Source organism: Tachypleus tridentatus, chromosome 13 (assembly GCF_004210375.1).
Source record: "Tachypleus tridentatus isolate NWPU-2018 chromosome 13, ASM421037v1, whole genome shotgun sequence".
Taxonomy (NCBI): domain Eukaryota; kingdom Metazoa; phylum Arthropoda; class Merostomata; order Xiphosura; family Limulidae; genus Tachypleus; species Tachypleus tridentatus.
This window is the reverse complement of record NC_134837.1, coordinates 26,293,787-26,315,778: the sequence shown is the minus strand read 5'-3', so window position 1 is coordinate 26,315,778 and position 21,992 is coordinate 26,293,787. Positions and strand designations below refer to the sequence as shown.

Genomic DNA, 21,992 nt, shown 5'->3' with positions numbered 1-21,992 from the left:
ATCAAAATGTCATGCAAGAAGTTTAATTTGTTTCTTTTCAGTTTCTTGGAGGAAATGAAGTCTGCTACAGTAGGAATGATTATGAAGCCTGGTAGTTCAAAACGAGTAATTCGATAGAAATGTAGTTTAGTCTGCAAAACTTTTTCTTTAATAAGGTGGTTATCGTGGAAGATGAACTCACTCTGTACATGTTTTATTATGTTACCATGTATCTGTAATTTTCAATATTCCAATTACTGTGCTAATGTGGATGAAAGCTGTTCAAATTGCATGCAGAAACCAAAACATGACCAATAAAAATTTGCAGAAATATTTAGGAACATGTTTTAAAGGACATTGGCATTTTGTATATTTAAAGTATATTTGCCATTGTATTAATTTATGTAGGACAGTTGTTCATTCAAGTACTATTTAAGGTAGCATATTTATTATTCGTGTGCTAGCAAAATGACATTAATATATAAAGAAAAAAGCTGAAAGAACAATTTTCCTGTTAGTATTGTTTAAAATAAGAATTTGAGTATTCTCTTCCATTTTAAAGAAATTGCTATTTTTTATTGTTTTTTTTTGTGGAAACAAATTTTGTAAATACATCAGTTAATTGTTTATGCTCACATGAAATAAATAAACAATAGTTCCAGATTTAACAGTTTATATATTCGTTTCCTTTAGCTTCAGGTATTGCTGTTGACCTCACACAATTCCCAATGTTCATTCACTGAAATGGCTTATTGATTTTGTAGGTCATCATTGTAACTCTCTGCCATTCTATCAAAAAAAATGATGAGTTATCGTTCCATTCTGTTAGATTTCAAAGTTCCTGCATATCTGCAAACAAATATGATTCCAAGTTTCATCTCTGACCATTGGCACACCAAACCATGAAATGTATTCATTTAAAAGCTTTCTTACTAGTTTCTGCTTACTGAGGCACTTATGATCAATGTTGCTCTATGGCAAAGGACCAAACAAATTCATAGCGACATCCTCAAGTATCCACTGAACTCCGTACTGCTGCTGTTGCACAAGTTTCCTGTGGACTTTTTCATTCACAGCATAGGAAAGTTGGCATAAATCATAACACTTTTGGTATCCACTCTAGTAGAAGCTCTCTTATACGTTCCAATGCTTATTTCAAATACAATTTCCTAACAGTATGAGAGTGCTTTTAATTAGTGACTATGGAATTACGAATTTCATTACATAAAACACGTGGAAATAAAATTTGCCACAACCCATTTCTTGCAGTGCAAGTTGTATTTTCTTTACTGACTTGTAACTCTTACTACACTGTGTAACACAAATTTTGTTCCTGGATTGTATGCATTATTATATAATTGCTTATGTTGTAAAAGTACAGAAAATGGCCATTATTCCCTTCAAACTTTGCTTTTGCGACCTGGATAATGAAATTTAGAAATTGACCTATTTTCAATGTAAAAATGAGCAAATTTGCACATTTTCATTTACATAAGGTCTGAATAGAACAACATATGAATCAAGATATACATTTATTTATACTAAAGCTACACAAAAATGTTTAGAAGTGAGTAATTTTTTGAGACTTGCAATTGTAACGTAAATCACTTTCACGTATCAGCCCCCAGATATAGTCTTGGCATTTGACTTTGTTAGACCAAGATCTCTGATCAAGTCATTGTGGTCTCTGGTTGGGGTAGTATGGGTTTCTCTCACCAGCTGCACCTCTGATGAAATTATAATCTGAATCTTCAACATCTACCTTCTCTTCTAATCTGCTGCATTCTTCTGAGGATGGCTGCTTTCTATTTGGCAGAGTGGATACAGGGAGCTCAGGACAGTGTGTCACTGGGGTGATGGATGATGGAAGGTCCGGATACATGATAGCAGATGCATTCTTGCCAGCCCAACGTTCGGAAGGGTCCACCATGCAGAAGTAGCAATTGCTTGAGTGGTCAGTGGATTCATGCCAAATTCTTGGACTAGCAAACTTCATGGCTCTCTTTTCCCCTCTGTACCATCCTGCAAAAGAACAAAATAAAATTATTATGAAGAATAAATTTATTTCATCCACAACTAATTTGTAAGAGGTTCATGCAAAATATTTTATATGTAATATATTGGAAATAAAAAAAATAATTAAATTTTAAAAGGTCTAAAATTTATATACTATAAAATCCTACTATTCAAGCATGCAAAAATTGTCCGTCCTACCTTCTAGGTTTTTTGCAGGGCTCACAGGTAAAATGAGGTGCCCAGGGTTTGTCTTGATCCCCGATAGGCATGCCGAAATATGCGTTGTAGGATTCACACATTTTAGAAGATGCTGTCACAGAGTACTTTTTCGCTCTTATCTTGATAAATTGGCCACACACATAGGAGAATGCTTGATGCCATCTCTTACATTAGGCAGCAAGAACTAAACTGAAGTGGTGAGCCCCTGTATATATATCTCTAATGGAAAGTTCTAGAAAATTCTAAAAGGTTCTTGAAAATCTCGTAAGTTACACAACATTATAGAAAATTCTTTTAAGTTCGAGAAAATTCTCTATCAGCTACACAGCACTAAATCTACCTAGAATGTTCTGGAAAATGGGCAAATTTGAAAATTTTATTACCCAGGTCACAAAAGCAAAGTTTGAAGAGAAAAATATGTCTTTTTCCATTTACTTTAGGCATAAGCAATTGAGAAATAACACTGTCTAGCCAGGAAGAAAAAAAAGTAAAAATTTTCTTACATAGTGCTATCAAACTTCAGATAAAATATCCAAACTAAACTAAGTCTTTGGCAGTGTGCAGGCATTCTTTATTCATCCTCTGGTAGTCAACATACAACTTTTTGCAGGGTTTAAATAGATCATGAAAATTGTGGAAAGTCATGGAAGTTTGTACACAAATTTTTCAGTACTTGAAATTCTGGAAAATCAAAACTGGACAAAGTCCTTTAAAATATAACCCAATCTTTTCCATGTCTCCCATTTTTAATGGCAAGCTGTACCATTGTGTTTATCCTAATTTGACAAATAATATGTGTAAAACGTAACTTTTAAAATGGGAAATACTTTGACTTGGCAACTTGAATTATGCCCTCCATTTGCAAACAAAAGGTTTTTTTTCCTTTTTTAATGGAACGGTACAACTGTTTTGATTTTACCTTTAAACAATATACAAAAAATTAAGACTATTACAGGGTGTCCAAAAATTTTGGAAACTTAAAATATTACAATGGGAAAGCTGTTTGACATAAGAGACATGGTTGTTGCATGTGCAAAAATGATTGTTTTTAATTTTTTTACAATCCTCCTACTTGTTATCAGACAGGTAATAGCACTGCCTGTATGGGATGGCTCATTGTTTTATCAAAATAGTATTTTAAATATCTATTCAGAAGTTTACAAACAATACTATACAGTGTTTCCTTTTATAACAATATCTGTGTAATGGCTGAGTCACAAGTTCTGTAAATAGCAAATACCATAGCAAAAAGTTTCAATTTCTTATTCTTTGTTTTAATTACACAATAACTCAAAAACCAAAACTGTGTCCCTTTGTAAAGCTTATATACAAGATTATGCAGGAATTACTAGTCAATAATATTACAGTTTGAACCTCACCGCACTTATAACTTAGTCGTAAATACAACATATCTATGTCTATTGAAATACTATTAAAAACAAGTAAAGAGAAACTACAAAAATGGAAGTAAACTTAGGGATGGCTCTTATTAGTACTTCAAAAACAATGCAAACAAGATAGTAGGACTGACATTTGCATTATGTAGAGATGATACAAATGCCATCACCACTATCTTATTACATTGTTGTTTGAAGGATTGATAATAGCCATCCCTGTACTTACTTCCCCCATTGAAAAGTCTATTTGTTTATACGTTATTTCAGTAGGAGTGTACATCCTTCAAACTGCAGCCTTAATGTTTGCAATGCAAGTAATGAAACATTTGTCGGTAAATGGATTGGGCAGAGGCCTGATTATCTGATCTCCACATCCTCCATATTTTATCTGTGGAGTTTTATAAAAGATACACTGCATCACTATGCCTAAGAAGACTTCAAAAAGAAAGGTTATTTGTGCAAAACGCTTAATACGGACTGGACATATCTCATGCCATAAAAAACAAACAAACTTTTAGTTTACTGGAGATTGTAATATTTTAAAAAACTGACAAAGCTTAGTTTAAGTTTTTAATATAATAAGTATCTTTCAGTAGACCATACACCTAGTTGTTTTTAATCAGAACAAGTTTATTTGGTGTATTCTGCACACAGATACTTGAGGGCTATCTTAGCTAATCAACACTATCTACCACTACTTGAATAGTAGGACTGACATCAAATAATTAGCTTCTCATGATTGAAAAAACAAAAAATGTTCTGTAATGGGATCTGAACTTCCATTCTACAGATTGAAAGTCAAATGCTCTAAGCACTAGGTCATGGATATAAGGAAGAACAATTTTATGTTACAAATGTGCACATACCAAGTCTTTGGGCATTTAGTAACATATTTTTGATAGGCTAGAACCTATTTAACTTTATGAAGAGAGCAACAAAAATTCCAGATGATCAGAATTTTTAATATATAATTTAACAGAACAAAACCTACTTAATATTTATTGACAGAGAAAAAAAATATTTTCAATATTTCATAAAAATGCTTCCGAGTTAAATGAGGTAGTAAATTTCTTTATAAACTAGAAAAAAAAATCATACTTTGAACATGAGATTGTTTTGTTTGTTCAGAATTTCCCACAAAGCTACTTGAGAGCTATCTGCGCTGGCCGTCCCTAATTTAGCAGTGTAAGACTTGAGGGAAAGCAGCTAGTCATCACCACCAACTCTTGGGCTACTCTCTTACTAACAAATAGTAGGATTGACCGTAACATTATAACACCCTTATGGCCAAAAGCACGAGCATGTTTGGTGCAACAGGGATTCAAACCCGCGAGCCTCAGATTACAAGTCGAACGCCTTAACCCACCTGGCTTCAACACGAGAAACAAATTTAATGGTGATCTAATGTGTCTTTTAATGAATCACCAAAAATTAACTTCTGATAAGATAAGGAATTTTCTTTTAGCTAGAACCTAATTATATTTATTGACACAAGAAACCAAGTCTGCATGTAGTCAAATTTTGAATAAACATGAAGCTTAAGGTGATAAAATTGTTTATGACAATGGAAACAAGTCAAATCATTAATGCTCTGTAGCTGACTTAAATTACGTTTGAAGAAGCAAATGAAGTTTAAGTGACCAAACGTTCCATTAAAAGAATCAAGCCTAAATACTTTGTAATTTGAATCAAACAGTAGTTTGTTTTTTAATTTTTATCAATAGCACACAGAGAGGGTGATCAAATACTTCATAAAAACACCAATGTTTTATTCTTTGAATATATAGTGAGGTAATGGATTTTTTAATACCCAAAATCTAATCAATTTTCTATAAATAAGATTGTTTCTTTTATATATAAAATGCCAAAATTTTGTTTAGGCTTTTCATCTTCATCTATGTTCCAACAATATAAATTAAAATATTTGGGACAGAGGTTGGACAAGTAACAAAAACCACTGAGGTTAAACCTGTCAGTTTCTTCAGAAATATTAATAATTCTTTTTATTTTTCTTGTTTTAATTAATTAATTTTTGGGCAGACAAAAAAATTCCATCTACATAAGAAGCAGTAATTTAAAGTCAGTAAAGTATGTTTACATAATAACCAAGACTTCAACATATGGATTTCTGGTTAAATAAATCATTTGTTTTTTACAAATTAAAACACAGTACAATTATATTAAGAAAAAGATTTAAAGGCACAGCAACTGTTATGTGAAAAATGTCAAAGCTCAAACCAGTATAATTGTATTATTAACTTGATGATGGTCCCTTTCTTTATATCGATGAAAATTAAAGTAATAAATTATTAGTCGTCCATAATTACAATAATCTTTCTATAAGACAAATCTTAAACATAAATTACTTCAAGGTTTAACCCATTGAACTTCCAGTGGGATGATGGATTTTTCAATATAGGAACACCTGGTTGTTTTATAAAAATAAATAATAGGACACTATTGACCACACAAATGGCTTTTGAACCCTTAATATGATATATAGTTGTAAAATTAAGTTTCACCAACCTATAAATAAATTAGTTATTGTCAAAAAAGAAAAAAGGGTAGGACAACCTTAACATTGTAAATTGTCCTTTCATTTAATTTTTTTGTGAAAAATTATGCACAATCCAGTTTAATTTCTTCAGTAATGTTTTTTTACACCCATATTCACTTGTAGGGCTAAGTTTATAAACAAATTTTTCAACATACACTCTGCAACTAATGTAGGCCTCACATTAAACAGATCTCAATATGGACTGCAATATATATATATAAACCTAGCTTAACTGGTTTTACTAGATAAATATGTAACTCACCCAGTACCAGAATAGTAGAATATATGTGACAATTCGTATCACAAACACTTATCACCAACTGGTTACTCTATCATATTTACAACAATATACCCTTGTGTCTATAAACACCACCTAAAATTACCACTCTATACACAAGCAAAATTGAGAGCCCTCTCTAACAAATATCTATCTAAATTAAAATATCAAAACTACAACTTACAACAGTATGTTTCAGCTACAATGTTCAAAGCATAGCTTTTTGTTTTATCAAACTTGATTGAAATCTTTTGGTATATTACTTTTACTTGCCACAGTGAATCTAGATTATTCAGGATTTAAAACACTTTTGTGTGAGCTATATTTTCATTGCTTTTAATTTAGCTGTTTAGTAGAGAGCTGCTAATACAATTATAACACCAAATTTAGAAATTCTACAAAAGCAGTCCAGGAATACCTGCAATGTTCACAAGTGTTACTGATCAAAGACTGCAAGATATTTAAAACATTAGATACATTATAAATACAAAAATCAGTGAAGCACTACATTAATGTTTAGTCATTCAGATCAGTGGTAGTTATCTGTATTCAATTAATCAACTAGCCACGAAGTTTTACAATTTCAACTGTACGTTAGTCGTACCATTAGAAGGTAAATTGTTGTTGAAATTTAAAATCCTAATTGTGTACTTAGGCCCAAAGCCAAGTAAATGTGATAGTTTGCTTGTAGCAAATGTCAAGAAAAAAATAAACTAATTTGTTTTTGTCACCTTGACTGGAATTTAGGTATTTTCACCAAATAACTAAAAAACAAACAAACCTGAACAACAGAAATGATATAACACATATCACAATATGCAGCTTTAAATGTTAGTAATTTATTAATAAAAAATTATTCAGCTAAGACAGTTTTATTTTACTAACAGGGTAGATAGCTTTTGAAATGGATTGTCTTTAGATATTCTGGAAGTAGTGAATTTAGTGAAGTTTAAGAGAAGACTTAATGAAATGATGGTAATGGCTGACTTTGAGTTTATAAACAGTTTATCTTAGCAGATGGGACACTCCAGATGGACTATTAGATCCCTTTTCCTTAAATATTGTTATTTACATGGTCCCTAATAACATAAGAGTCATATAACACAATGTGAATTAAAGTACTTCCAATAAATGCACAGAAAATAAGTGATTTTACCTAATTTCTCTGTTAGTTCTTTACACTCAGGATTTTAATTTTAAAGACAGAAATATAATAATTACTGAATACAATGCAACACATGGACCCTAAACACTATAAAAATAAGTCTCTAATTTGAATGTTAAAGATAGAAAACACATGGAAAAAATACTGTACAAAAAGTTTATATATATACATACATAACCTTATGTACCTATGAATTATTATATATATATTAACACAATGTTGTATAATGAGTTTAATTGAGGAATTCTAAAGTTTTCATTCAACTTCTGTTGGTTATAACTGACTTTTACTGTTGGTACAGTACCCTATAGCACATAAGCCTTACTATACCTGTCATCAACAACTTAAAGAACAACAAAGCATCACATGTTTTTATTACCTTGGACTTGAACTTACTTTTGAACATTACTGTACATTACATAGAATTATAAAAAAAATAAAGTTAACAATGTTACAATTACTTTCTACACAAATACTCAACATCAAGTTTCTAAAACTTCAAAATATTAGAGTAATTTAAACACTGTAATAAATTCTTTAGCCAATATGAAATTACTGCAGTTAGAAAAATGATGAAACCTCGTGAATAAAGATAACCCCTGCCCCATAATGTTTTTAACTTCCAAGAAACAAACCTAAAATATAACACAAACAATTCATAACCCTCGTAAATGTAGATCTAGATATCAAGATCCACTATTTCAATTTTTTTAGTGCATTTTAATAATTTTTCCCAGTTTGCTATCATTATAATAAAAGTGTCTGACCTTCCCCTTTGAGCTACATTCACCAAATGTTAATCAATCAGTCCTAGGGAGACCCACAACTTTTTTACCAAATTAAATGACATTAAGTGAAAACTTTCGAGCTGTCCTGTTCACACACACAATAGTAAAAACAATACCCTACTGTGAGGCAGTGGAACCAAGTTCCAAAACATAAGACAGAAATAAGTATCTTAAAAAAAAAAGTCATGTTGTTTGATCACCAAAGAAATCATTATATACTCGATTGTCTTACCAAATCATTGGAGAAAACACCCCCTCTTTTGTTGATTTTAAGTTTTATGAATTGTTTGTATACCATGTACCAAACATTTTTCTAGCACTTTCATGCATGTTTTGGTGAGATATAATTTTTCAAACCACTTGTTCAAGTTTATATCTGCATGTAAATAACAGAGAATGACTGTCTAGTGGGCTATTACATAGTACTTACCACTCTTATCAGAACAAAGACATGAAATAGCTTTTTTAACCTCATGATTCAAATGTGTCTTTATTGATGGAGTGCTACTCAAATTTCCTATTTACGGAGACTGTTCCTCCATTAAAATTATTGTCACTATCATGACAATTACACCACTGAAATCTAAAAGCTACGCTAAGTTAGACTAGAAAAGTATTTAGTGTATGTACAATCACATTTTCTCAATAACTGACTTTACTTGGCTTATAAACTATTTGAACGAAGTAAGCACATAAATTCCATACATAGAATTTTTATGAACAACTGCAGTGAATCAATCTTACTCACATGTATTCAGTTTACAAAGTATTAAATAAAGTTTGATAAGAACATAAATTCAGAAAAAATCTCAAACAGTCACAGTCTTTTGACTGTAACACATTAGTAACACAAACTAGAAAACAGTATTTTGCAACTATAATCAATTTTTAGGATAAATATCTTTGAATGTTTTCGAAGCACTTAACTTCAAAACACAATGTACATCAACCTTAAACTTTGTTTTTACAAAACATTACATGTTGTATCAAGTGAGAACAGAGAAGTTGTGGGGTGGGAAGTCATGAGGATGTCTGTACTTCTTCTCTAACTTGAATATTTACAGATCTATCAAAACTTATATTTTACTTTTCTTTGTATATTCTACACTGATTAGCAACAAATAATTCTTTAAATAAAATATCTAGCTGAGTGTTTCAAGAAAGTTCCACCTTGTATGGTTATGCAGTAGAATTAGAATTCTGACATTTCTTTATTTAGCAATATATCAATGGTTGAGGAACACATTTACTTAAACAAAAGTGGACATCTTTCTTCTACAAATCAGTGCTTAAACTGTAATTAACATTTTCAGTAATATAGTAAAGTAAGCAAGGAGGACTGACCTTAAGTAATGTCCCTTGAACAAATTAGGTACATGTATATATGTATTAATAGCTATGAGTATGAAAATTCACAAACAGTAATTATTGCACTAAAATAATTCAAAGTTAATTATGAAATTAAAATACTATATTTATTCTTTTATTTCATTGCTCTTAAAGTGAATAGCTAAAAATTTACAGATCTATCCAGAACTTATATTTTACTTTTGCTTAGAACATTCTACACTGATGTTCAATGAATCACTCTTTACATACAATGCATAACTGGGTATTGTAATTTTTCTATAGGTTTACAAATCACTTTTTAATTAAAGTTACTCCAACTAGGACATTACAGAAACTGAGTACATAAAAACACATTAAATACAATTTTCATTGTAACTTTGTAGTCATTTAAAAATATATATATATATACCTTAATCATAAAACACATCTTTGATAAGAGAAAATTACCAATTCTTAAATGTCTCTGATTTTTAATCTATTTATTAAATATATTTTATGTTTGAAAAAGAGTTAAACTAACAACGCCACAGAAAATATTTCACTTATAAGTGATTAGGAGCTATTTCTATTACATTATGATTAAGCTAAAATAATGCCTCTAATAAAATAGAGTAAATGCTCTAGAACAATCTAGTGTTTTAATAATCATAAGGTATCTGTGTAACACTGGTAAGAGGAATTTTCTAAACAAAGAAAGATTGAATAGCTATATGTTTATGTACATGCATTTGCATAGACAAAAGTGATGGATGAAGGCTACCAACACATTTATAAAAAATCTAATCCTAAAGATCTAACGATATATCACAACTTGTTACCACAGTAAGTTACCCTTACACCACCCCTAACTGATAGAGTGCACAGTTAATTACATTTATGAACATATATACGTCTTCTTTTTAAAAAGAAACTTAGTATTTCTGGATTTAATAAGCTTATTGCTACTTGGTATTTTTGGTACAAGATAAATGCGTGAAATTGTAAATTAGAATTAAAGACTACTCAAGGTCTAATCAGATACTTGGTAAAATCTGCTATAAAATTACAACAGGAACTAGCCACAGTAGGCCGATCAAAGGAATACTTCTTCCTAGGGATGTACAGTTATTTACAAGAGTAGTGCCATTTGTAACAAATCTACTGGTGCATTTTATCATTGAAATAGTTACACAAATTACAGTTCTCCTGTTGGCACATGTGATGAGTACTTTAATGCATTGAATGCAAACTCATAAATGGTCTATATAATGTAAGTGAAAAACTATTCTCCTGTTGGTATATGCCTTATGTGAAAATTTACAACATATTCAGCATTTGTCCTTTGTACACTTATTGCAAATGGATCAAAAGGATGAAACGTAAAGGCAACTAGCCGTCTTGCTGCTGGTGGAGGGTTGTGTCCTTGTAATCCAGCATGAATTTTGAATTTCAGAAGTCCAGAATCTCGTGCATAAAACCTAAAAATGATATATATTTTGTACAAGTTAATACTGGCATTAAAAATTACTGTATTAAACATGTACTTACTTAAAAATCACTTACAAAACAAACAAATCACCCATTTAGTGGCTATATTTATATATTCGTTCTTACTTTATCTGCTATACAATTTTCACTATCAAATGGAATTCTTACAGAATTTTATATCATGGATACCTAAAGATTTTTTCCTTAAAAGAACTGATAAGTAAAAAACATTTATTGAAATAACACAAGTCACACTAGATAATACTACTGGTTAACATTACTCCATAGCTTAGAAATACTACAACTTTTAAAGTCTCAAAACTGTCGATGCAAAACATGTGATGGCAAAAAGTTGCATTTAAATTGAAAGTGTAACAAATTATATGTACTTATGGTTCTCACAAAACATACAATTTATGGTTTAGGCACTAAAAGTTGGCAAAGCATTGGACAGCATTATGCCTAAAATCTGATACAAACTGCCTAAGCAGAATCTTGTTCAATGCTAAAGTCTACCAGCTTTCACGCTATCTTACCAGCTAGTACTAAAAAAACCCAATGTAAGTTTGATCCATTCTTTATATAAAAACTACAACCAAAATGTCAACTCAATTATAAAGTGTGCAATCCTGCCCCATACTTTATAATGTATGTACTAAATCTTTGAATATAAATGTACAATGTTTTTTGACAGCAACCCCATTATTCTATTAAATTTCTTTTATGTCCATGAAAATACCAGTTATGAACAACTTCCAATCCATGATCTCATCAATTATTATTTGGATTTTCTAACATAAATGCTTTAAGAACTATAGATTGTTCATATTTTTTCTAACAATTTCTTTTACCTGTCAGTGATAAATTTTATTACTAGTATAAGTATTAATTTAAGGTAAAATTTAATATAATAAAGAACAGAATATTTTCAGTGGATAAATATATGTTCTTAGTTCTTCAGTTTTTTAAGATATTATGTATTAATCCTACTTTTATATTTTATCAGAAAGACAACTACAATATTTTTGTATATATAAATGGTAAAATACAATAATTAACTCATCTTAAAGTGCTGTGTAATAATAAAACAAAAATGTTAAATTACAGAAATTTTGACGATGTCTACTACACGTCATGAAGACAAATCGTTTAATATGAAATATTAACATCATATTGTTTCACATTTAATGAAATTCTAAATAATGAACACTGAAATAAACATGTTAATGTAAAATCAGACATCTTTTAAATACAAACATTATGAAATACTTTTGATTAAGGACAAATTTTTTAAGCACCTGGTTATTATGAAAGAACTATTTTCATATCTTATAAATTCACTTCCCTACTAAAATTCTAAACACAAAATATACTTGAAGGTTTATAAGCTAATCTTACAAAGTTCTTCCTGATTTAAACTTAATTACTTAAGTAATATTTATTTTTACATTAACCAAACTTTTTTCCCAACTGGATTATGAATTTTTGAAGGAAGGAAGAACAGTCTTACTTCATTTATTTATAAATATTGTACTATACAGTGGAACCCCTTTAAGCAGCCACCCCTCAGATTCGATCACCCCTTGAATGCAGTCATTCAATCACAGTCCCTTTTTTTTTGTTTACATAATCCCTAATTATATACAGTGGAACTCCTCTAATCAGGCCAGTTTGTCTCAGTCCTGAAGGTGGCTGATTTAGAGGGGCTCCACTGTATGTTACATTTTCTTACTTTATAATAATATTCATGTGCTTATTGAACCCTGCAAGTAAGTTAGATAAGAGGATTCTTCATTCTCGTTTGGAACAAGTTTAAACATTTCAACTTTACTTTTTACTTTTCTTCATCCAAAACTGTTAAGGAGTTCTGTTGTTTTTTTCACAATTCAACTAAAATACTTAAAATGAGATTCTAAGTAAGAACTTTTTCAGTAACTGTAGAACATAACAGGAGAAATATATTCAGTATCACCCATATGCTATATCTCTTCATAAAATATACAGCTTGGAAAAATTCCTTTATCTCTAACTTAAAGAACTCATTACTACAAAGGTTGTTTGGTTGGTTGGCACTGAATGGAATAAAGTAATTAGGCTATATGCACCAAATAACCAGTAAAAAAGTGAACCAGCCTATGTAAAAACAAACAAAAACAACAACTAAAATGTTCCCTTTCTTTCCTGAAAAATGTAAAAAAAAAAAAAAAAAGCAACAAATACACAACAGTCAAAAGTAAACATGGTGAAAACAGTACATGCTAAAAGACTGGATTTTTCTTTTTTGTTCTTTTAAATTCCAGAAAAAGGTAAAACGTAAATAGAACTAAAAAAGTCAAAAGTTAAAACCACAATTAAAATTGACAGTGTCACCATCCAAATAGTAAATTCTGAAGGTGAACATGTTGAAAATGGTACCACCACTCATTGTCATAATGATGGTATGACAGTAAATTGTAGACTTATGAATTGAGTGTCACAGAGACAGCATATTTGTGAATCAGCATCACATAAAAGAAAACAACGGGATACAAAACTATGACCAATGTGCAGCCTTGTCAAGACAACTTCCTCTTTACAATCTTTGCAGAAACTGGATGGCCAGAGAGCAAAGTTAAGTTTGATCTGGAAAAACTTGTTTGAATGTTTTTCACCCCATGCTAACTGCCAACTAATGTAAAGTTGAGTCTTCAACACAGGACCATAATCCATATACAGAACACTACAAAAGTAGAGATTTATAGCCCCTTTTATCTCACTAACTGCAAGCACTTACTACAAAGGTATACATGTATAGCCCCACTCTAACTCACTACAAACAGCCTCCCTCTTTCAGTCTCTTACATACAACTCATAACATTATTGAAAACTAGCAAATCCATAAGCCTATGATCAACAGTTACAGAGCTGCTATAACCTAAATGTAATGCTTGCCCTACTGTCTTAAGCTTTTTCATTGATTAAGTTACAAATGTTAATTAGTATGCCTATTTATTTACATGCTGTAACGTAAATCAATGCCAAATTTGAGGCCCATTTTTGCAGAATTGCCATAAAAGTGTTTTCGAGAAATATTTGGGTTTCCTAATGGGTTGGGTGAAATGTCTTCCCAATATGCAAACCTTGGAACAAAGACATTTTGTGCAGCACCATTTAATGGAAATCTCTGGGCCAATGATCCACATTTAAAGAGCCACTACAATACAAATTTAATATTTGACCTACTATTTTGCACTTTTTTTCAGTTTAATAGCCATTTTACTATAATGCAGATTTGTTTGTTTGTTTGTTTGTTTTTGAATTTCGCACAAAGCTACTCGAGGGCTATCTGCGCTAGCCGTCCCTAATGTAGCAGTGTAACACTAGAGGGAAGGCAGCTAGTCATCACCACCCACTGCCAACTCTTGGGCTACTCTTTTACCAACGAATAGTGGGATTGACCATCACATTATAACGTCCCCATGGCTGAAAGGGCAAGCATGTTTGGCGCGACGGGGATGCGAACCCGCGACCCTCAGATTATGAGTCGCATGCCTTTTCATACTTTAAGAGCTAATTTGCACTAATTATGATGAAGCAACCTACTTTACATCAGATTATGTGTAAAGAATTCACTATGTCCCACAGTGTACATTATTTACTACTACTGTCATAGCAAACTCAAACAAAATTAATCGTATTTGCAAGATTTCAACTGTACCAAAAACATGTAATTTTCTGACTTCAATCTAGCACTTTGTTAGTATCTAGGCATTTGATAAAAGAGCAACAAATATGATTTAATCAATCTTAGTGTTTCTGTTAGCAGAAATAAAACTACAAACACAACTTGCACTTAAATGCAGTTCACAAAGAAAAAAACATAATATCAAAACAAAATAAGGCATATCCAATTATTTGATATAATTTAGAAACCATATGTACATTTGTAAAAAGATTTTACATCATGGAAAGTGCTATATTATATCTAGCACCTGGGGAAGTCTGTGATATTATGCATACAAATATCTACATATTTTTAAAAATTCAAAATCAGTTTCTTTAAATGAAATCAGTATTCAATAATATGTATATCATCACAAGTACAAACAATATTTTTGTATAAACCTAAAAAAACTAAAAAACATACAAGTTTGAAAACGTGTATTCTTTTTCTCTAATTCATCATTTAAACAAAAAAAGGCAAAAATGTTCTTCATATTTTCAGAAAACACATGTAAACATTTTCATACTAAAAATAATTACTAGAAAAACTTTGTTTTTACATTTCAGACAAGTTTTTATTAGAAGTAAAAAGTAAAGTTTCATTCTTGTGAGATTTCACCCTCTTCACACAGGTGATGGTCAAAGTGGTCAAGCCACAACTTTCTACTGGTCATTCAACACTGTATTATGCACTTAATGGTAGAATTATGAACCATTCATTTTACTTTATGTCCCTAATTTAGCACCAGTTTGTGCTAAAGGAATGTAAAGCTGAGTGCAATATACAGGATATTGAAAAACAACTGTAAATATGCATATCAAAGGTTCCACAGGTTATGTAAATACAATACATAACCTAAACATCACATAAACAACACCTTGCACTCCAACTTGTCAGAGAACGAGTCAAACTTCTCTATTTACAAACACATTGAGTACATATTTCATTGTGACTTATCTGAATTTCACGTATAACAGACTAAAAGGAAATAAACCTTAACAAATACAGTCATCAGGTTATCAAATACAAATAAAGTTTTAATACAAAAATCATTTTGGTACAGTTTTAGAAACAAAGCATTTTTTTGTATTTATACTGTTTACAATATAATGAATTTTAAAAAAACATTCACAGATTGTATGCATTACATACCTTCATGTATAGACTACAAACACATAACATTAAAAACTTAGATTAATATATATGCAAAAACGGCTTGTTTGGGTTGAGAAAATATTTTACATAGAAGAGCAAACAAAAAGTACAAGTTTTTTTGTATGACAAATTTGGAATGTTTACTAAAAATGTGTCAAATTTTTTAAAATAAACTTTATAAATCCAGAGTTATAGAATGTATAGTTTCAAAGCCATACAGAGATAATTAACTTGAAATAATTAAAAACAATAAACAGAACTCATAACAGGAGTATTTCAATAACATAGATAGTTGGAATAATTACAATTTGAAATAATCAGTTGTTTATTTTAACTATGTTAATTAACTTAATCATTCATGATTTGATTATTTACATGGCACAAATATTTAATTGAGATGAGAGGTAATTGATTATACTGATAAATGTATCTAACCATCCAGGTCTTATGAAGAATATAAACTAATTTTTAAGTCCAAATGTATTTTGCTAGTTTTCTATTCAGCAACTTCATATTCTACAGAAAGTAAACCCATTACCAACATTTTTAAATAAAAATGTTTCACTTTACCACTTACAAAAACAAAAGTTATATTTTTTGAAAATTTTTACAATGACCACATTTCATTCTTTTTAAAAGGATTCTCAAAAACAAAACTGGGACCATGTATCATAAGCATAGGAAAGACTCCTCATGCTGAAAATTGATACAAGCAAAAACATTTACAAAAATGTGCAACAAAAATTTTAAATTTTGGCATGTTGCAGCAACCAGTGGGTTTATGTCATTTTGTCAAACTAATACAAAAATTTGAGCCTACAAACTGTTTATTGATGTACTTGCATAAGAAACCTTGAAAGTATTTTTAAATAAAAGTTATTCTTCTTCAAACAGTACAAATATCAGAACTTTGTTTTTGTCTTACAGTAGTTTTAAAAAAATATTTAAATTTGTAAATAAAAATAGAAAATTTAATAGGAGAAATATTTGTAACATAAAATACATTCTGAACTCAAACTATATTAGTCATCTCTTCTTCTGACTCTCTCTTTCACAAATTGTTCAATTTATACATCAATGTTTTAAAAGTACATTACATATATATTGTTATTGGCAAGTGAAGTGCAAATATTTAGTGAACTCTTACATAGGTTGGTAGTAAATAATGTCACAGATAGTACATATAAGAAAGATTGAGAAAATCTAGTTAACAGTTACTGGTGTGTTATTAGTAGAACTATCTGGAGGTATTCTATCAAAATCAACATGAGTCCTCTCAATACTTTCTTGATATAAATAACTCAGTGTGAATTGATAGGTGTAAGTATTCTCAAATAAAATAGATAAGGTAGCTAAAATACATCAATAACCAACCCCACAAACATTGCACTGCATCTTATGTGATTACACAACACATTTCACAACTCTGCTACTGCAGTGGTACAGGAATTTTGATGAAAGTTGATTAAATATGTCAGAAATTTTTAATGTGTCTCAGCTTATAGACCTTTCACTTTAACTACCAACTCTATTTTTCCTAACATCACATAGATACACATACTTTATGAATTCATGCACACAAGTTTCTGTAAAGTAACCTAAGTTCTGTACATGTGATACTTCATTTTGAATCAAATATTTCTCACCTAATTGGATGATCTCCACAGCTTTTAGGCCTTTCCATCACTGAAACCCACTTGTCATCATAGCTAAAAAGAGCCAGGTCTAAATAGGGACTGCTGGTGTACGACTGTGAACTGATGGGCAACTGTGCAAGTAACCTCTTTACAGCTTCTGTAGGACCACCATTACGAGCATTAATGATGGTCTGTTTAAATCTGTACTGATTTAAGCGAGAGTAGTTGTTATTAGATGGAGAACAAGTCAGTTGTGCTTGAGAGTGCAGAGCATTACGGAACATGTCACAGAAATTCTCAAACAAGTCTAAGAGTTCTTCTGAAGTATAATCATAAAAAGCAATAACTTCTGTCGATTCCATATTGTATACAACAAAAAATGACGGTTGTGTATTTGGGTACGAAAGTCGTAACGTTACAACTTCTTCACTGGCGTATTTTATCAGTAAATGATTTTCATCAAGTAACTGCATTTTCCACATCCTTAGCTGGCGAAACTGATCAAAATACTGATAAAACTTTCTTAAAGGTCTAGGGGAACCAGTGCTATTGCTTTCTGACAAAGCTTGTTTAAACAAAAACACCAACAACCTATGCTTCAGAGAGTTGATTGAAACTTCTCGGTAAGGCCTATGAATTGAAAATCTGGAATTCCCTTCACTCATGAACAAAGAAGATATCAAGAACTCATCATCTTCATAACAAAATCTTCCAATTGTTCTGACATCAATAAAATTTCCCTCAGGAGTCACCTGAAAAATGTGAATTGTTTGATGCTGAACAGAAAGAACAGCAAGGGTATTTTTATACAAATAAAGACCTTGGTTATGTGACAAAAATATTTTGTCTGTCTTAAACGTTCTTTTGTCGCAAAGCTTTCCTTCAAATAAATCTACTAAGTGTAAAGAATAGTCCTCTAAAGGAGAACGTGGGTTCGGAGACACAGATTCACTATTTCGATATATATCAAAAAATAATGGATAAGGTTCATCAGGAATGTATGCAGCAGAACCTACTATTACAAATCTTCCATCATCAGTGAAAAGGCTACACTCTCTGTTAAGCTGCTCCCCATTTGAAGCAATGCTTACGACATGCTTCAGTTTGAAAAAATGCTCAAATATTTTACTACGAATATAGAGTGTATTTTGATCATTTCCCTCTGCAGTGTGCTCCCCCGGAATATTTTTAAGCAGCTCTTCAGCTGCTGATGGACCACGATATTCATATATTTCAATTGAAGTTTGATCTGAAGAAAAAGCAACAAAATGATAACCACTAGGGGAAAACTTTCTCAGAAAACATGGGGGTTTTTCAACATTTACAACTGTAAAATTAGGAAAGACATTTTGATGAAATGTCCGAGAAACGTGAAACTGAGTCACAGACTGTTTGGCTGGATAAGTTTCTCTCTGGATGAGTCTAGATACTATGTTTTGGGCTGGAATTTTCCTTGAGCATATTCCTTGTTCTTCTATACTTGACTGCCTTGCAGTGCTAAAAGCATGATGTTCTGCCACTCCTACAGAAAATGCAAGGTGACCACTGCTGGATATCTCTGAACTGCGATGCCTTGGCTTGTTTACAAGAACCAACTTCTCTAAACGAGCTTGTCCTGTAGTAGTATAGTTCTTTGTTACTTCTGATTTATGTAGATAGCTTACTTTGGTCAAAGGTTAATTATGATGTCACCTGGGAAATTTCTCTAGCTCAAACATTAGCATAAATGTTAAAAAAATATGTGTACATATGAAAAATATATAAAACCATACTTAAAGAATCTAAAGTCAAATGAATTAAATGCAACTTTCTTTTGAACACAAAAACTGATTTTACACTGACATTAAGCTTAAAGGAAATGTGTATTTAGAAATAATAAAATTATTAATGGTGTAACTAGTTTATACAAAATTTTTGTCTTTAATTCATTATAGAATCTGTTTTTCATTATCTGAAATGTCATAATTAAACTTTACATTATAAAGCAAGAGTAACAATAAATACTTTTAGCTGATATAAACATTCAATAATAAATCAGTGATGTCGAGAAACCCACTTGTTGAGAAATTTATTTGCAAAAACGGCTCGTTTGGGTTGAGAAAATATTTTACATAGAAGAGCGAACGTTTCAACCTTCTTTGGTCATCGTCAGGTTCACAAAAAAAAAAAAAAACCTGACGATGACCGAAGAAGATCGAAACGTTGTTCTCTCTTCTATGTAAAATATTTTCTCAACCCAAACGAGCCATTTTTGCATATAAAATTCAATCTTTGAACTAAACTACCTCTTATTTCATTCACAAGGGTGAACTTGTTTAATTTTAGTATTTAGTACAGTGAAATGGGATCACCTTGACAGACCAACAGCTCCATTGTTGTCCTTCAACTGTATGTACATGTATTATAATTGGAGTTACTGCCAAAAATATTGATAACAGGGAAGGTTCCCTGCCAATGAATCATTGTAAAATGCCTACAAATAGATTTCTGTGGGACTTTTACTTTTAACATATCATATTCACCAAATTCTTTATTGTCTCTAATAGCTTAAAGTTTTATTTAAACAAAACTGTAACGTACAGTATACGTAATTGTTGTAAAAGTAAAAACTTATTGCCTGATTATTTAGTTAGGTCGGTGACATATCTTGCTTTTAGCTCACACTGTTGCAGTTATCACGATGTCAACTTTGACTTTTAGATTAATAGCACATCCTTCTGAAGGTTACGACTGCAGTTAAGCGTGCTGTATACTCTAAATAGTATTAAGTTAGTAATAATTCAAAAATACAATAACACAAACTCTTGCACTAGTTAATTTACAGCAGGCAAGTTCTGATTTTAATAATTATAACGGTTGGCCCTTGATAATAATATCAAATCAACTACTACTAATAGTATTACTTTTAATATAGTGACAGTCGGAGTAATTAGTCGATTTTCTTAGCAAGAGTAAAAACATTATAATTACTAAAATCAAAACTTACCTACTATAACAATTGCTGTTATTATAATTTTAATTAATTAATTCATGTCAGTAAGTTCCTTAAATGAAAAAGTAAATTAGTGTAATTTTAGTATTTTGATTTCAAATTCAACAAATTAGTTAGTATGCTAGCTAATGCTTATACAGCGGTACCACAACTTTTCTGATAAATAAATTATAAGTGAAACAAACAATAAGCGACAAACCTGTCATTTTCTGATTTATTGAAATTTAAAAAGATTGAAAGCGGTCTTACAGTAAGAATGTATTTCTAAAGTCTGGAAATTAACTCTACTACTAAGAACATACGACACCATCTACATTACATAGAATTAACAGAGGCCTAAGGCCTCTGTCTAACTGATCATGGAGTTGCATAATTGACATACAATTATAGGAATATTGTTTTCTTAAATTTTATTAAAATGAATACGTATTTTAGAAAGACAATAATACTTTCTGAAAAATAAATAAATAAAAATGTCATCCTAAGATATATTTTTAATAATATATTAAGTCGATTTTGTGTAAAATAAATAAATTACAAAGTTCATTAAAAATAATTTCACGTTCACACTTCTTTAAATAATAGTGGTGTCATAAAACAGTTTATTACTTTGTAGTCATGCGATACGCAAGTATACCGTGTGTTTTTAATCTTTTTACTTTATGCAGATTTTTCAAATATTAATTTGTTCTAGGTATTTGAAGTTTTTGCATAATACGCTGTCAAGAAAATCGTTAACTTCGCTTCGTCCTAGTTACCTTCATTCTTAGCCATTTCTTGGAGATAATATCTGATCTGTCCATTTCACCCCATGGATATAAAGCTGCATCTTCTGCACGAAAGCTAAGAAGACCTATTGTAGGTTAGATGATATCTCAACGTCAAACATCCTTTATACCCTATGAGCCAGATGTCATTAGGTACCACTCACAGGGGCACATTGACAGTATTATTTTTTTAAAGACTTATTATATCTAGTTGCAGAAAAAGTATAATAGACATCTGGGTTTGGCAGCTTCGCATAAAAATCGTCATCACCTTCTACCTCATGACTTCCCATCCTATATGCCTATGGTGGATGGATAGCAATAATTCATCGCATAAAAGGGGATCATAAAGTATTCAGACAAGTTGCTTCATTAACATTGCAATTAGCTCTGCATAAGGTTGACCAAAGTGCAACTGTTGATATTGTCTTTGATGTTTACAAGGAATAGAGTATACAGAATAAACACCCAAAGATCATCACGAGATTCTGAAGATGGATTTCAATTTAAAGCCATAAGACTG

At 30.8% G+C, this 21,992-nt stretch overlaps 3 protein-coding genes across 5 annotated transcripts in view; 1 reads left to right on the top strand and 2 right to left on the bottom strand.

Annotated features, from left to right (window-relative positions):
* The window catches only part of Vps45 (vacuolar protein sorting 45), a 53,568-nt gene extending 52,921 nt beyond the window's left edge, over window positions 1–647 (top strand). For both annotated transcript variants that reach the window (XM_076481754.1, XM_076481755.1), the window contains exon 14: window positions 42–647. In XM_076481754.1, coding sequence (XP_076337869.1) covers window positions 42–117 — 76 coding nt within the window. In that variant the 3' untranslated portion in view covers window positions 118–647. The remainder of the gene's footprint in view (window positions 1–41) is intronic.
* Window positions 534–5,293, bottom strand: LOC143240005 (uncharacterized). Its single transcript, XM_076481756.1, has 2 exons — window positions 2,194–5,293; window positions 534–2,001 (listed from the first exon to the last, which is right to left on the bottom strand). Exon 2 carries the CDS (start codon window positions 1,973–1,975, stop codon window positions 1,655–1,657), a length of 321 nt encoding a protein of 106 aa, XP_076337871.1. The 5' UTR covers window positions 1,976–2,001; window positions 2,194–5,293; the 3' UTR covers window positions 534–1,654.
* A 4,558-nt stretch (window positions 5,294–9,851) lies between these two features.
* On the bottom strand, window positions 9,852–21,064 carry abo (de-etiolated protein 1 abo). Of its 2 annotated transcripts, none has more exons than XM_076481753.1 (3): window positions 20,902–21,064; window positions 17,720–19,325; window positions 9,852–11,205 (listed from the first exon to the last, which is right to left on the bottom strand). In XM_076481753.1, exons 1-3 carry the CDS (start codon window positions 20,906–20,908, stop codon window positions 11,010–11,012), a joined length of 1,809 nt encoding a protein of 602 aa, XP_076337868.1. In that variant the 5' UTR covers window positions 20,909–21,064; the 3' UTR covers window positions 9,852–11,009. The 2 variants fall into 2 exon arrangements, with proteins under 2 accessions (XP_076337868.1, XP_076337867.1); XM_076481752.1 differs by having other exon boundaries at window positions 20,062–21,050.
* Between the last annotated feature and the right edge of the window lie 928 nt (window positions 21,065–21,992).